This window comes from Vipera berus (genome assembly GCF_964194415.1).
Source record: "Vipera berus genome assembly, chromosome: 13".
In the NCBI taxonomy this organism is placed as follows: Eukaryota; Metazoa; Chordata; class Lepidosauria; order Squamata; family Viperidae; genus Vipera; species Vipera berus.
The window spans coordinates 9,408,201-9,423,277 of record NC_138216.1 but is presented as its reverse complement, the minus strand read 5'-3'; the positions used below and the strand labels follow the sequence as shown (position 1 = coordinate 9,423,277).

The 15,077-nt window shown below is 43.1% G+C and overlaps 1 protein-coding gene across 3 annotated transcripts in view; it reads left to right on the top strand.

The window, feature by feature from the left end:
* The window catches only part of RAB11FIP3 (RAB11 family interacting protein 3), an 85,196-nt gene that overhangs the window by 55,031 nt on the left and 15,088 nt on the right, over positions 1 to 15,077 (top strand). For 2 of the 3 annotated variants that reach the window (XM_081338375.1, XM_081338376.1), the window contains exons 5-6: positions 9,729 to 9,905; positions 14,996 to 15,031. In XM_081338375.1, the coding sequence (XP_081194501.1) occupies positions 9,729 to 9,905; positions 14,996 to 15,031 (213 nt within the window). Of the gene's footprint in view, positions 1 to 9,728; positions 9,906 to 12,667; positions 12,803 to 14,995; positions 15,032 to 15,077 lie in introns of all 3 variants that reach the window. The other variant, XM_081338374.1, reaches the window with a different exon arrangement.

Genomic DNA, 15,077 nt, shown 5'->3' with positions numbered 1-15,077 from the left:
TCTATTCTATTCTATTCTATTCTATTCTATTCTATTCTATTCTATTCTATTCTATTCTATTCTATTCTATTCTATTCTATTCTATTCTATTCTATTCTATTCTATTCCATATTTTCTATTCTATTCTATTCTATTCTATTCTATTCTATTCTATTCTATTCTATTCTATTCTATTCTATTCTATTCTATTCTATTCTATTCTATTCCATATTTTCTATTCTATTCTATTCTATTCTATTCTATTCTATTCTATTCTATTCTATTCTATTCCATATTTTCTATTCTATTCTATTCTATTCTATTCTATTCTATTCTATTCTATTCTATTCTATTCTATTCTATTCTATTCTATTCCATATTTTCTATTCTATTCTATTCTATTCTATTCTATTCTATTCTATTCTATTCTATTCTATTCTATTCTATTCTATTCTATTCTATTCCATATTTTCTATTCTATTCTATTCTATTCTATTCTATTCCATTCCATTCCATTCCATTCCATTCCATTCCATTCCATTCCATTCCATTCCATTCCATTCTATTCTATTCTATTCTATTCTATTCTTCTATTCTATTCTATTCTATTCTATTCTATTCTATTCTATTCTATTCTATTCTATTCCATTCCATTCCATTCCATTCCATTCCATTCCATTCCATTCCATATTTTCTATTCTATTCTATTCTGTTCTGTTCTGTTCTGTTCTGTTCTGTTCTGTTCTGTTCTATTCTATTCTATTCTATTCTATTCTATTCTTCTATTCTATTCTATTCTATTCTATTCTATTCTATTCTATTCTATTCTATTCTATTCTATTCTATTCTAATTCTAATTCTATTCCATTCCATTGCATTTCGTATAAAGATTCTATTCTATTCTATTCCATTCCATTCCATTCCATATTTTCTATTCTATTCTATTCTATTCTATTCTATTCTATTCTATTCTATTCTATTCTATTCTATTCTACTCTATTCTTCTGTTCTATTCTATTCCTATTCTATTCCTATTCTATTCTATTCTATTCTATTCTATTCTATTCTATTCTATTCCATTCCATTCCATTCCATTCCATTCCATTCCATTCCATCTATTCTATTCTATTCTATTCTATTCTATTCTATTCTATTCTATTCTATTCTATTCTATTCTATTCTATTCTATTCTAATTCTATTCTATTCTATTCTATTCTATTCTATTTCTATTCTATTCTATTCTATTCTATTCTATTCTATTCTATTCCATATTTTCTATTCTATTCTATTCTATTCTATTCTATTCTATTCTATTCTATTCTATTCTATTCTATTCTATTCTATTCTATTCTATTCTATTCTATTCTATTCTATTCTATTCTATTCTATTCTATTCTTCATTATCCTATCCTATCCTATCCTATCCTATCCTATCCTATCCTATCTTCTATTCTATTCTATTCTATTCTATTCTATTCTATTCTATTCTATTCTATTCTATTCTATTCTAATTCTTATTCTTATTCTTATTCTTATTCTTATTCCATTAATTCTATTCCTATTCCTATTCATCTGGATGTGTTAGTAAAGACAAACTCTTACTTTAGCTGTCTCTTGTAGCTGTAGGCAACAGACGGCCATCCATTGTTCAGGAGTGTATTAAACAATCTTTCAGGGTTTGGAGTGTTTTGCAAGGATTTCCCCCCCCCCTTTAACGGGGGAACTTTTTTCTGCCCCCTTTTCTGCAGTGCTTTGTCTTCTGACTGGCTTGCCCTGTTGAGCTTCAGTAACCCTGTAAAGGATCATGTTTATGTTTGTGAGGGACTGGAAGTCCCTGATAGATTTTTTGCAACAGGAAACAGGAAAAAAAAACAACAACCCAGGGATTTGTGGTTCCGATGGACGGGGGGGGGGGAGATAATAGGAAAAAGAGAGCTTTTCGTTTTGTAACCTTAGAGGAAGAGGAAATTTTGTCATTGTAATTATATTTGCTGCCGAGGAGCTCTTTCTCTTTCCTGCTATCTTTCATTTTTTTGTGCTTTAGTCCTTTTCTCGTTCCCTTTCCCCCCCCCCCGCTTTATATTAGTTCTTGTTAGTTTTTTGCTTTCTTTCAAAAACTTTTAATAAAAACCTATATTAAAAGACAGAGAGAGAGAGAGAGAGAGAGGGAGGGAGGGAGGGAGGGAGGGAGAGAGAGAGAGAGAGAGAGAGAGAGAGAGGGAGGGAGAGAGGAGAGAGAGAGAGAGAGAGAGAGAGAGAGAGAGAGAGAGAGAGAGAGAGAGAGAGAGAGAGAGAGAGAGAGAGAGAGAGAGAGAGAGAAAGAATAAGAAAACCTGTCCAGGTAAGAAAGCCTCGGAAAAGGGAAATTGATGAAAGCAGCTTTGGGTTTTGTTGAAATTTAAGAGTTCTTGTTTATTTTTTTTCTTTCTAACCTTCCGCCTGAAAGAGGAGAAAGAAACCCCCCCCCCGGGGTCCTTTGAGACTGGAGGGGGCCTCTAAGCCCTGCAGAATAAGGAGAATTTGAAATAAAAGCCAACCGGCATTGGTTCGGTCTTGAAGATTTGCCTTCCCTAAGCGTGAAAAATGGTCACTTTTTTCAGGGCCGTTGTAACTCTGAACAGTCACTAAGCAGCTGCAGTGCTGGATGAAACGTCTTTTGGGAAAGAGTTGTCAGGAGGCGTCTTAGGAGGAACCGTGGGGTTGTAGGAGAAAGGCTGGTGTGGTTTTGGACAGGGGCCTCCCTGGAAGCTCGCTTCAGTTTTGTGGGGTCCTCAACTTATGGCCACATTTGAACCCCAAATTTCCGTTGCTGAGGGAGACGTTTGCCGAGTGAGTGTTGCCCCCATTTTTATGACCTTTCTTGCCACAGTGCTTAGGTGAATCACTGCGGTTGTTGAGTGAATCTGGCTTCCCCTATTGACTTTGCTTGTCAGAAGGTCGCAGACGTTGATCACATGACCCCCGGGGACACGGCAACCGTCATAAATGTGAGTCAGTTGTCAAGCATCCGAATGTAAATAAAATAAATAGGTGACCGCGGGGATGCTGCAACGGTCCTAAGGGTGAAAAATGGTCACTTTTTTCAGGGCTGTTGTAACTCTGAACAGTCACTAAGCGAATCTTTGTAAGTCAAAGACAACCTGTATTCCCCCTCCCCTCCTTTAGCTGAAAAGGGGAGGCACGCTGGCTCAGTGGCTTGATGACGCTGGAGATGGTCTCGACTCCAGCGGTTCGAGCCCCAGCTCTGTGTGGTAGGGTGAGCTCCCGTCACTTGCCTCAGCTTCTGTCCGCCCAACAGTTTGAAAGCCTGTTCTATGCAAGCAGGTGGAGAGGTACCACTTCGGTGGGGAGACGAGCTGGTGCTCTGTGCAGGCAGTCGGATTCCTGCCGACTCTGAACCTTCCTGGTTGCGGCACTCGTTTTTGAGGCAGTTCCAGGAAGGGAGGGGGCTTTGGGTGCCACTCATCTTTCTCTCTGGGGTGAAGCCAGCTCACCCTCCTGTGGCGCACCCTGGGGAAGCGGGCATGCATGTCCTATATCAGGGCTGGCACCTTGGCAAGCCAAACTGCTACTCTGCAATAGCATTTGTGATCTCCTGGCTACTGTAACCACGCCATATGCTGCTGCTGCTGCTGATGATGATGATGATGATGTAACCACGCCATATGCTGCTGCTGCTGCTGCTGCTGATGATGATGATGATGATGATGATGATAATAATAATAATAATAGTAGTAGTAGTAGTAGTAGTAGTAGTAGTAGCAGCAGCAGCAGCTGGAAAGGCATTTGAGCAATATAACAGTTTTTCCCATTTGGCTTTGAAGTTCCCCATCCTGCTGGGCAGACTGTTTCCATTTTGCCCAGTTTGAAGACCAAAGATACGTCCCACCGCCACTTCCAAGCTCGGACATTCTAACATCAGATGTCAAAATAAGAAGGAATATTGTACTTATTGATAAAGGAGAATATAAGTAGCTCAGAGTTGGTCTGTGGGGTCCTCAGTGCTCTCTGAGCTTGGTGGTTCTCTTGCAGACGTTTCATGACCAAACTAGGTAGCATCATCAGTGCTAGAAGGGAGTGGGGTTTGTGGAGAGGAGGAGGGGGAGCAGGAGGAGGGGAGGAGGAGGAGGAGGAGGAGGACTGTGGGGTCCTTGGTGCTCTCTGAGCTTGGTGGTTCTCTTGTAGACGTTTCATTAGCCATCTAGGGAACATCATTAGAAGGAAGTGGGATCTGTGGACAGGAAGAGGAGGAGGAAGAGGAGGAGGAGAAGGAGGAGGAGGACTGTGGGGTCCTTGGTGGTTCTCTTGCAGACATTTCATGACCAAACTAGGTAACACCATCAGTGCTAGAAGGGGGTGGAGTTTGTAGAGAGGAGGAGGGGGAGCAGGAGGTGGCGAAGGGGGGGAAGAGGAAGAGGAGGAGGACTGTGGGGTCCTTGGTGCTCTCTGAGCTTCGTGGTTTTCTTGCAGACGTTTCATGACCAAACTAGGTAACATCATCAGTGCTAGAAGGGAGTGGGATTTGTAGAGAGGATGAGGGGGAGGGGGAGCAGGAGGAGGCGAAGGGGAGGAGGGGGAAGAGGAGGAGGAGGACGACTGTGGGATCCTCAGTGCTCTCTGAGCTTGGGGGTTCCCTTGCAGACGTTTCATGACCAAACTAGGTAACATAATCAGTGCTAGCAGTGCCAGCAGCAGATCTGCAGTCTGTGACATATAAGCTTCTGAAATGTCCCGTTTCCAGATTTCCCACATTTTATTATCCATTTTGTTTCCTGCAGTCTTTCTATACCCATCCCTCTGGCCTTGACCGTTTCCTCCTTCTTTAAACACTTTTTATTTGCTTATAAGTAGACATTCTTTTGTTTGCTGATGTCCAGGAAATGTTTCCTGATAACTCCTGTTTTGACAGTTCACTTTATGCTCTTTGATGAGTCAGGAATCCTCGCGTGCTTTCCCTCTCTCTGTCCAATCAAACTTTACCTGCCTTTCTAGATCCAAAAGTAATACGTCCTAAATTACAAATATAGGCAATATTTCTGATTATTGTACAGTCAAATAAGGCTTGACTTAGAAGAAGCAATTGCTCCGATACAACGAAGATGATGTTTTTATTCATCAATTAACAATACCGTACAAAGAACAAGGAAACCTTTTGGATTGCTGTTCTTTGAAAATGTGATTTCTAGCTAGGAATCTACAAATTGGAAATAATAATAATAAAGTTGGAAGGGACGTTGGAGGTCATCTAGTCCAACCCCCTGCTCAGGCAGGAAACCCTATACCATTTCAGACAAAATGGCTGTCCAGTCTCTTCTTAAAAACTTCCAGTGTTGGAGCATTCACCGCTTCTGGAGGCAGGTTGTTCCACTGGTTAATTGTTCTGTCAGGAAGTTTCTCCTTAGTTCTAGGTTGCTTCTCTCCTTGGTTAGTTTCCATCCATTGCTTCTTGTCCTGCCTTCAGGTGCTTTGGAGAATAGCTTGACTCCCTCATCTTTGGGGCAGCCCCTGAGATACTGGAATGCTGCTATCATGTCCCCCCTCGTCCTTCTCTTCATTAAACTAGACATACCCAATTCCAGCAACTATTCCTTATATGTTTTAGCCTCCAGTCCCCTAATCATCTTTGTTGCTCTTCTCTGTGCTCTTTCTAGAGTCTCTCTAGACTAGAGTCTCAATATCCAAGTAACAATGTAAGATATGTGCCCAGTAAGGTAATATTTTGTTTTGTTTTGGTAAATTTGTGATCGATATATAGTAGCTGGAAATATTTAGTTCTTGTAAACATTTCTTCTATCTTTTTGTTGCTTTGTCTACCTGTTGAGTCCTTCCCAAGGACCCGGGAGAGGCAGATGTTGTATTATGGTGTTAGAGGTATCATATGTAAGCTGTTTCAGATAAAGCTGCCTTTTGTCATTGACTGATGTCAATGCCAATTATTGTGGTTTGTCACACAAAGTTACCCACATGCTTAGATTGGATTGGGCATTTTCATCCACCCATTGATTGCTTCTCAAGGACCTGAGATAGTCAGATGTTGTGGTTTGATGGTGTTAAAAATATCATTGCAGGATGTTCCAAGTAAAGCTGCCTTTTGCAGTTGACTGGTGTGGATTTTGTCAAAGCCGATGGTGTTCAAGTGGCGCTCCAGATGTTTTGGAATTGCACCCAAGGTGCCTATGGGTGTTGGTGCTATCTCTCTCTCTTTCCCCTCCCCCCCCACAGTTGTTCTATTTCTGCTTGCGAGTCTTTGTATTTCGGGATTTTTATCCAGTTCTTTCTCTTCCCTTCTGCCGTCTCCAAGTACTGGCTCGTCCACTATCCAGACTTTTTTTTTAATCTTATCGATCATTATTAACTCTCTGTTGCATTCTTACAAGGTGCCTATGGGTGTTGGTGCTATCTCTCTCTCTTTCCCCTCCCCCCCCACAGTTGTTCTATTTCTGCTTGCGAGTCTTTGTATTTCGGGATTTTTATCCAGTTCTTTCTCTTCCCTTCTGCCGTCTCCAAGTACTGGCTCGTCCACTATCCAGACTTTTTTTTTAATCTTATCGATCATTATTAACTCTCTGTTGCATTCTTATGATTGTTATTGAAGGCCATTACATATATAAAAAATGTGCAGTGGACAGTCTAATGTACCGCAAAGCAAACCTCTATAAGGTGTTGGTTGTTTTAAAGAGCATATATTAATTCTCTCTCTCTCCTTTCCGAAACCGCAAAATAACAATAGTGTGTCGTACGGGGTTTTCAGGTTATTCTGTGTTTCATTTGGAGGAGTTTTGTTTGTTTTCATCTGTATCTTTGGGTAATGATCTCATCAGCTCTGGGTGGAACTTTCAATCAGTGTGGTGAGAATGGGAAGATGTTGGAATTTCTATCTCATTCTCCACATTTCCGGAGGATAACAAGACCATTTTGTCTGTTAATGCGAAAATAATGCAGACATTAGCACCTTGGACTTACTGATAAACTAATTTCCTGTTTTTGAATGGAGCTCAGAACCATGCGGCCTCAGGACGGACGGATTTTTAAAATTCTTTTTAATTCTTAATTTGAATTAGAAAAACTTGTGGAAAAGTTGCACGCATTTTCTTTTACAACAGATGGAAACCCAGGCAATGTCCATTAGTCAAACTGGAAGGTTATTCGGTATCAGAAGGATAATCACTTGGCAAATTTTTTTCAAGGGAAAAGGGCAAATCTTATGAGTAATTCTCCTCCCTGCAAAAATAGACTTGATAGCAACACACATCCAGAGGTGATAACTTGAAGAAACAGCAGCAAAGCAGTGAAGATTGAGACAAGAGGTTTTCCTATTAGCAGGCCATCAATCTGTGAATCTAAAGTGATCCACTTCCTTCATTTTGACCCTGTTTGTTAATTTCTTTTTTAATACATTCAGGCCTTTAACAAATATTATTTGGATTTCTTTGGGAGAAAGTTTCTTAAGCTGTTTCCAACTCAGAGATGGAGTCCATGTCTGGATATTAATAGACAGCCATGTCCTAGCTCTGTCATACACCAACTGATGTTTGTGCCTAATCAAACCATGTTCTGTGCCTTCTACAAAAGTAGCAGGTTATTCTGTCCTTGATTTAACAGCAAGAGGAGATAATGGTGACCAGAAGTGATGCTGGCAAACTTCTCCATGACAGAACAAGACTTAGGAGAGAGATGAGAGTTATGTTGAAGAACATCAAGAGAGGCTACATGGAAGATGGCCAACAACATTTGTCCATGGGCAAAATTAGGACCAGAAATTACAGATATAAGTTGCAGCTACTTAGATTTTGTTTAAATATAAGGGGGGAAAAACACCTTCCTGATAGTAAAAGCTTCTCCACCGTGGAACAGTCTACTTATGGAAGGTATGGATTTTCCATCTCTGGAGGTTTTGAAGAAGACGATGGACATTCATTCCTTGTGGATGGTTTAGCTTGAATTTGCTGCATATTACAGGGAATTGGGTTGGGTGGTCCATAGTTTGCTTTCCAACACCACGGCTCTCTGATTCGCCAGAAAAAGCATCCCCAAACTTAAAAGCATCAGCTAGCTTCTCACAAAATCCATTGCCAAATTGTTTGGGCTTTGCATACTGTATGAATCAGCAAGGCTCGGTGGGATGAATGAAACCAGCCAGTTGTGATTGAAGCAACAAAGCAATGGTTTAGTGTGATCTCTCAACCTGTAAGAGAAAAGTATTTTTTCTCTCTAGGTTCTGTGAAAAACATGCTGTTTTGCACGTGCCAAACACCACGAACTACTTGCTATTCCAAAAGATTTATATCTAGTTTTCTTCTATAGCCCAGGGCTGTCTCCTTTGACTGGCACCAGAAAGACAGGCTGCTCCATTATTTATTTTTAAGTCCTTTTAATGTAGTAAATACTGGGAATCAAACCTGAGGCTTTGTGCCATGTCCAGCTGATCTGCCGCTTGCAAAAATACTACTGCCGTGATAAAAAGAAGTGCTTTAAAGCATATTTCAGTGTAAGATATAACAACGTGTATACGCGAAGCTATGAGAATTCAGTCCAAGTGATGTTACAGTGTGGAACGGCATACAAATTCTGCAAAGGTGGGTTGTGTATTTCTGGAGCTGTTTTCATTTTTTTTTTTTAGAAAGAAAACACTGGGGGTGAGAACCAAGAACTTCTGAATCCAAGGGAAATGTTCTCCTTTAAGGAATAGATTCTGGTCACATCAGATGCATTGCACTGTTCGTACTTTTCTTTTAACAAGATTTCATGTCTTTGTTGGCTGTGGCACTGCTGCCTCCTGTAGATGTTCAGAACCAGCCCTTTGCTTCCAAGGTGACACTACACACTGAGCCCCAGATTGCTCTGGAACGGTCTTGTCCAATGAGTTCCCTCTAGATCAGTGCTTCTCAAGCTTGGCAGCTTGAAGATGTGTGGGACTTCAGCTGGTTGGGGAATTCTGGGCGTTGGAAGTTTTTATTTTATTTTAATTCCATTTATATCCCACCCTTCTCCGAAGACTCAGGGCGGCTTACAAGCTTAGCAGTAGCCTTCATTCTATGTATATGCCTGCTTATTAGGGCTTTCACACACACCCCAAGCGGCATTATTACAAAGTCAGCTTATTGCCCGCAACAGTCTGGGTCCTCATTTTACCTACCTCGGAAGGATGGAAGTCTGAGTCAACCTTGAGCCTGATGGGACTCGAACCTGCACTAATTGCAGGCAGCTGGTGTTACTTAAGGAGGCATTAGCCCACTGCTCCACCAAGGCTCCAAGTCCACACGTCTTCAAGGTTGCCCAGGTTGAGGACCATTGCCGCGTGGCAAAGAGCCGCGGTGGCAAAGTGGTTAGAATGCAGTATTGCAGGCAAACTCTGCCCACTGCCAGGAGCTTGATTCTCACCGGCTCAAGGTTGACTCATCCTTCCGAGATTGGTAAAATGAGGACCCAGATTGTTGGGATCAAAACACTGACTCTGTAAAACCACTTAGAGAGGGCTGCAACGCACCGTGAAGCGGCTTATAAGTCTGCATTCTGTTGCTATTGCTTTAGATGAACCAGAACTAAATCTGGGAATTTGGAGATCTACATTCTCAGCCTGTCTGCAGGTTATTCAACTGTGAAAAGTTCTTTTCAATGTTGCCTCTGGTGATGGAATTACGGAATCAGCTCTCCTGTCACATCACGGCGGTGTAAACGTTGGCTAGGTCCTGTGCCATCTTCTCGATGCCCTCTCTTGATGCTTTGATCCCTCTTTTTCTCCCAACAGATCCCACCCTCATGATTTGTCCTTGACCGCCGATGTCAACAGCCACTCGATTGTCACCATAATCAGCGGAGAGGAACATTTTGAGGACTACGGAGAAGGGAATGAAGGCGACCTTTTCTCGGACAGCTTGTGCAATGGAGAAAGTGGCTTCTGTAGCTCGTCTTTCCTTTCTCCCAGGTATCTTTAGCCCGTAAGCATGAGACAGTGACCCTCGGCATTGCTTTTAGATCTGATTAGGGTGGGTTGTTGTTGTTTTTTTGACACACTTGCACATCACGGGAAGCCATTTTAAGAATAACCAGGGGAGAAGACGTGTCTGGTAGCTGTGTGTTCGTGTTTACATATCAGTTGTGCTTGTGACATTTTCTTTTAGGCCAAGAGAGAGATGCTCAAGGAGCTTGACTGCATGATGTCTGCTCAGACTCTGAAACAGCCACAGGGAAGGTGGGAGAATCTGGATTAGCACAGCCAGGGAAAATCCTGTCTTGATTTTTTTTAAAATCCTTCTCACTCCTGTGCTGTAATCCAGCTGTAGTTACAGCCAAGAAAGAATGATCTCCTGGGATATAGAGTATGTGTGTGTGTTTTAAATCAGTGCTTCTCAAACTTTTTGTGGCCACAGACCATGGCCACAGACCACCAAGACTTAACTGAAGATTTAGATCATCACATTTTTTTCAAGCCTTCGTGGACACGCTATGATGACATTGCGGTGCCCCAGGGGTCCGCGGACCACAGGTTGAGAAGCCCTGGTTGAGATACTTCGTCAACCCATCATAAGACCCTCACCTGGAGGAGAAATTCACCTGCCAGTGAGAACAATTAATCAGTGGAACAGCGTGTGTGTGTGTGTGTGTGTGTGTGTGTGTGTGTGTGTGCGTGCTCCAGAATGGTATAAGGACCTCTGCCTTGGATAGGAGGCTGGACTTGGAGACTTGCAAGGTCTCTTCTCGCCCTATGATTCTATGATTCTTCGAAAAAGGCTTACTCAGAAATCAGGCCTTGGACGCACACGCTTTTCTCCAACGCGATGTCCACCAGTCAGCTTCAGTTTGAACCTTCCCGTAGCTGGGAAAAATCCGGGGGGGGGGGGGAAACGGAACCTCTGATTTTTATTTATTTATTTTTTTTTATTTTAATTCCATTTATATCCCGCCCTTCTCCGAAGACTCAGGGCAGCTTACAAGCTTAGCAGTAGCCTTCATTCTATGTATATGCCTGCTTATTAGGGCTTTCACACACACCCCCAAGCGGCATTATTACAAAGTCAGCTTAATTGCCCCCAACAATCTGGGTCCTCATTTTACCTACCTCGGAAGGATGGAAGGCTGAGTCAACCTTGAGCCTGGTGGGACGCGAACCTGCACTAACTGCAGGCAGCTGGTGTTACTTAAGGAGGCATTAGCCCACTGCTCCACCAAGGCTCTTTTATAGCAAACAGTTGGGAGATAGGATTGGAAAAGGGGGTAGTTGTTGCCGGGGAGGGTGAAATGTCAAACGTTTGGCCCAAGGGTGTGGATCTCCTGTGGTTCGTATTGATCATTTTGTCTGTTTCTGTTCAGTGGTCCGCCTCTGGTGTCTGGTTCCTTTCACAAAAACAGTACGAACGAAGATCCCACAATTGATTTTTGTTTTCCAGCAGTTTGCCTCTCGGACCGTGTTGCTTTGATGACTGCGGTTTTCACAATTAACCTCTCTCCGACTAAGCCTGATGGCTTTCAGAAGTTTATTTCCCTAGAAGGGAATGTCAGTCACAAGCCAGCTTCAAAAAAGAAAAAAAACACACCCACACCCACACCCACACCACACATTAAACCTTATTTGTTTATTTTTAATACTGTCAGCACCAGCCATAACTGATCTGCCTTGGTAAGACCACACTTGGAATATTGCATCCAGTTTTGGTCACTACGATAGAAAAAAAAATGCTGAGACTCTAGAAAAAAGAGTGCAGAGAAGAGCAACAAAGATGATTAGGGAACTGGAGGCTAAAACATACGAAGAATGATTAAAGAAATTGAATATGTCTAGTTTAATGAAAGGGGATGCGGTGGCTCAATGGGTTAGGATGCTGAGCTTGTCGATCAGAAGGTCGGCAGTTTGGCGGGTCGAATCCCGAGTGCTGCGTAACAGAGTGAGTGCCTGTTACTCGTCCCAGCTTCTGCCAACCTAGCAGTTCGAAAGCACGTAAAAATGCAAGTAGAAAAATAGGGACCACTCCGGTGGGAAGGTAACAGCGTTCCGTGCGCCTTTGGCGTCTAGTCATGCTGGCTACATGACCACGGAGACGTCCTCGGACAAGCGCTGGCTCTTCGGCTTTGAAACGGAGATGAGCACCGGCCCCCTAGAGTCGGAAACGACTAGCACGCATGTGCGGGGGAACATTTACCTTTACCTTTTTAGTTTAATGAAGAGAAGGACCAGGGGTGACATGATAGCAGTATTCCAATATCTGAGGGGCTGCCCCAAAGAAGAGGGGGAGGGGTCAAGCTATTCTCCAAAGCCCCTGAGGGCAGGACAGGAAGCAATGGATGGAAACTAATCAAGGAGAGAAGCAACCTGGAACTAAGGAGAAACTTCCTGACAGTTAAAACAATCAGTGGAACAACCTGCCTCCAGAAGTTGTAGGTGCTCCATTACTCGAGGTTTTTAAGAAGAGATTGGACCACCGTTTGTCAGAAATGGTACAGTCTCCTGCTTGAGCAGGGGGTTGGACTAGAAGACCTCCATGGTCCCTTCCAACTCTGTTATTCTGATATATATATATATGTTTCATGACCCAACTAAGTCACGTCATCAGTGCTAGCTTTTCAACTTTTTGTTTTTGCAAAAAAAAAAAAACCTTCTGTAAGCCACCCAAGCTTGCCCCTTTTTCTTCCTGTCTGTCTTTTTTGCCTGTAAAAGACCTCACGTAACACGTGTAAATGTGATTTCTCTAGCACCCATCCACTTGCCACGAAACTGCACAGCATTATCACTGACGAGGTGTTTGAGTTTTACTGCACCCAGTGCCATAAACAAATCAACCGCCTCGAAGATTTATCCGCCCGCCTCAATGACCTTGAAATGCATAGGTAACCGGTTTTGAGGCATGGCACTTCCTTCGTTTTAAGAGCATGAACCGTGGTTTGTTTTTTGTTTTTTTAATCAAGCGTATGTCCTTGCTTTTCGATAGCTTAAAAAGAAAAATAGGAATTGCGTGTCAGCAGACTTCCTTCAGCTGGCCGGAGCGTTTGCTCCTTCTCTTGATTTCTTGCAACATTTTGGGATCCACCTTTCTCTTGGGTGGGATATTCCACCGGTGTCCTGTAAAAGGACAAACAAGAATGCCATTGCTCAATGACAATGGCAGTTATTACCTGCTAGGAATGCATGTGGTCCAGGGGGTCTTCAAACTTGGCCCTTTTATGACTTGTGGACTTCAGCTCGCAGAATTCCTCAGCCAGGCATGTTTGAAGACCACTGACGTAGTCTCACACTGATCGTTTTAACAACAGGTGCCCTGCCAATGCTTCTAGAAATGGCCTCTCTCCTTCACCTCCAGAATAGGCTCTTGGAGGGTTATTTAAGCTTAAAGCAAGGACATAGCTAGTGGAAATGCTTTTGTGTGTGTGTGTGTGTGTGTGTGTGAGTGTTCTGCTCTACAGCTTTCTCCTTGCATGGTTCCCTGTGGTTTTAATATGGATGTGATGCTTTAATTCCTCCTTAACCTGCGGTTTATGATCTACATTGACAGAGGTGGAAGCAGAAAGAAGAGGAACATGTCAGTTGGTCAATAATAAAAATAAAAATGAGGACAGCAACCTCAGCGTTGCTGTCCACCAATGAAGGTCTAGCATTATAGGATTGTGTGTGTGTGTGGGGGGGTGGTCTTCTCTGCATTGCCAGAATTCATAGGAAACTTATTTGGAAGGCCATGAAAAGTCAGGTATAGTGTCTGGTTTCATTTACAGTAGTCCTTGACTTACGACCACAGTTGACCAGAATTTCCATTGCTAAGGAAGGCGTTTCTTAACTGCGTCACACCTGATTTTATCACCCCTTTTCACAGTTTTTAAGCAAAGCTGGCTTCCCTCATTGACTTTGCTTGTCGGAAACCGTCTGGGAAGCTTGCAGATGGTGATCACCGTATGAAGCAATAATGGTAAAAACAGGCCAAGTTAGGAGGCGCCTGAATGTGGATCACATGACCCTGGGGATGCTGTGACAGTCATAAGTGTGAGGGTCGGTCATAAATCCCTTTTTTCAATGCTGTTTCAACTTCACACTCTCAATAAACAGATGTTTGTAAGTCAAGGACTACCCTGTATGGTGTACCAGGGTTGCTGGTGGAGGCAGAGGGTCATGTGAGAATTTTGTAACTTCCCCCAGTTTTGGAGTGGAGCCTTGGTTGGTGAAGACTGATGGGGAAGTTCCTCCATCTGACACGCAAAGACCTTCAGAAGTGGACACGAGAGAGAGAGAGAGAGAGAGAGAGAGAGAGAGAGAGAGAGAGAGAGAGAGAGAGAGAGAGAGAGAGAGAGAGAGAGAGAGATGCATTCATGTCTTTGTACAAAGTACTTCTGACCTCCTGAATTCCTCCTCCTGTGGAATTGTATTTTTTAATGTTGTTGTTGTTAGCTGCGAAGTCGTGTCTGACCCATCGCGACCCCATGGACAACGTTCCTCCAGGCCTTTCTGTCCTCTTCCATCTTCTGGAGTCCCTTTAAGCTCAGGCCTCCTGCTTCAGGGACTCCATCCAGCCACCTCCTTCTCTGTCGTCCCCTTCTTCTCTTGTAGGAGAATGTTAATAATGTTACATTCAGGGGAATAATTGTATTGCCGGTTGGCCAATGGTTTCGAGTTCTGTGAAGCCTTGTTTTGTCTTCTTCCAACTAAATATCTGGATTATTACCTCCTTGGCATGCCACTCAAAGAGAGGTCTCGCCCTTAGCCAGAGAAAAGCTTTGCTGGCTGGGGATTTCTGGGAGTTGAAGCCCACTCGTCCAAAAGATGTGGAGATTGGGAGAAACTGGTTCACCCGTTCCAGCCTTGGTGGTCCTCTGAGAAGGCGCCCTTGAGAGGGCTTCAAAAGGTTGGCTTGCCCAGAGGGCTAAGACCGAGGGAGTGCGATGCATGCAACTGGAGCGCGTGCGGGCGATGTGTCTGTGTGCTGTGCCGCAAATTGTAAAAGATACGGCCCTCCTGCTCTGTCTTTGCTTCCTGTTTCACTGTGGCTCGTTGGTGTCGGCTTTCCTGACTTAGTTTTCCTGTTGTTCGTTCCACAGCCCGAACAAGAGACTCTCCAGCAGAAAGGTAGCAAGGTAAGAGGACGTTTATTTCTCTCGTTCTTTCCCCTTGTTTGGAAGT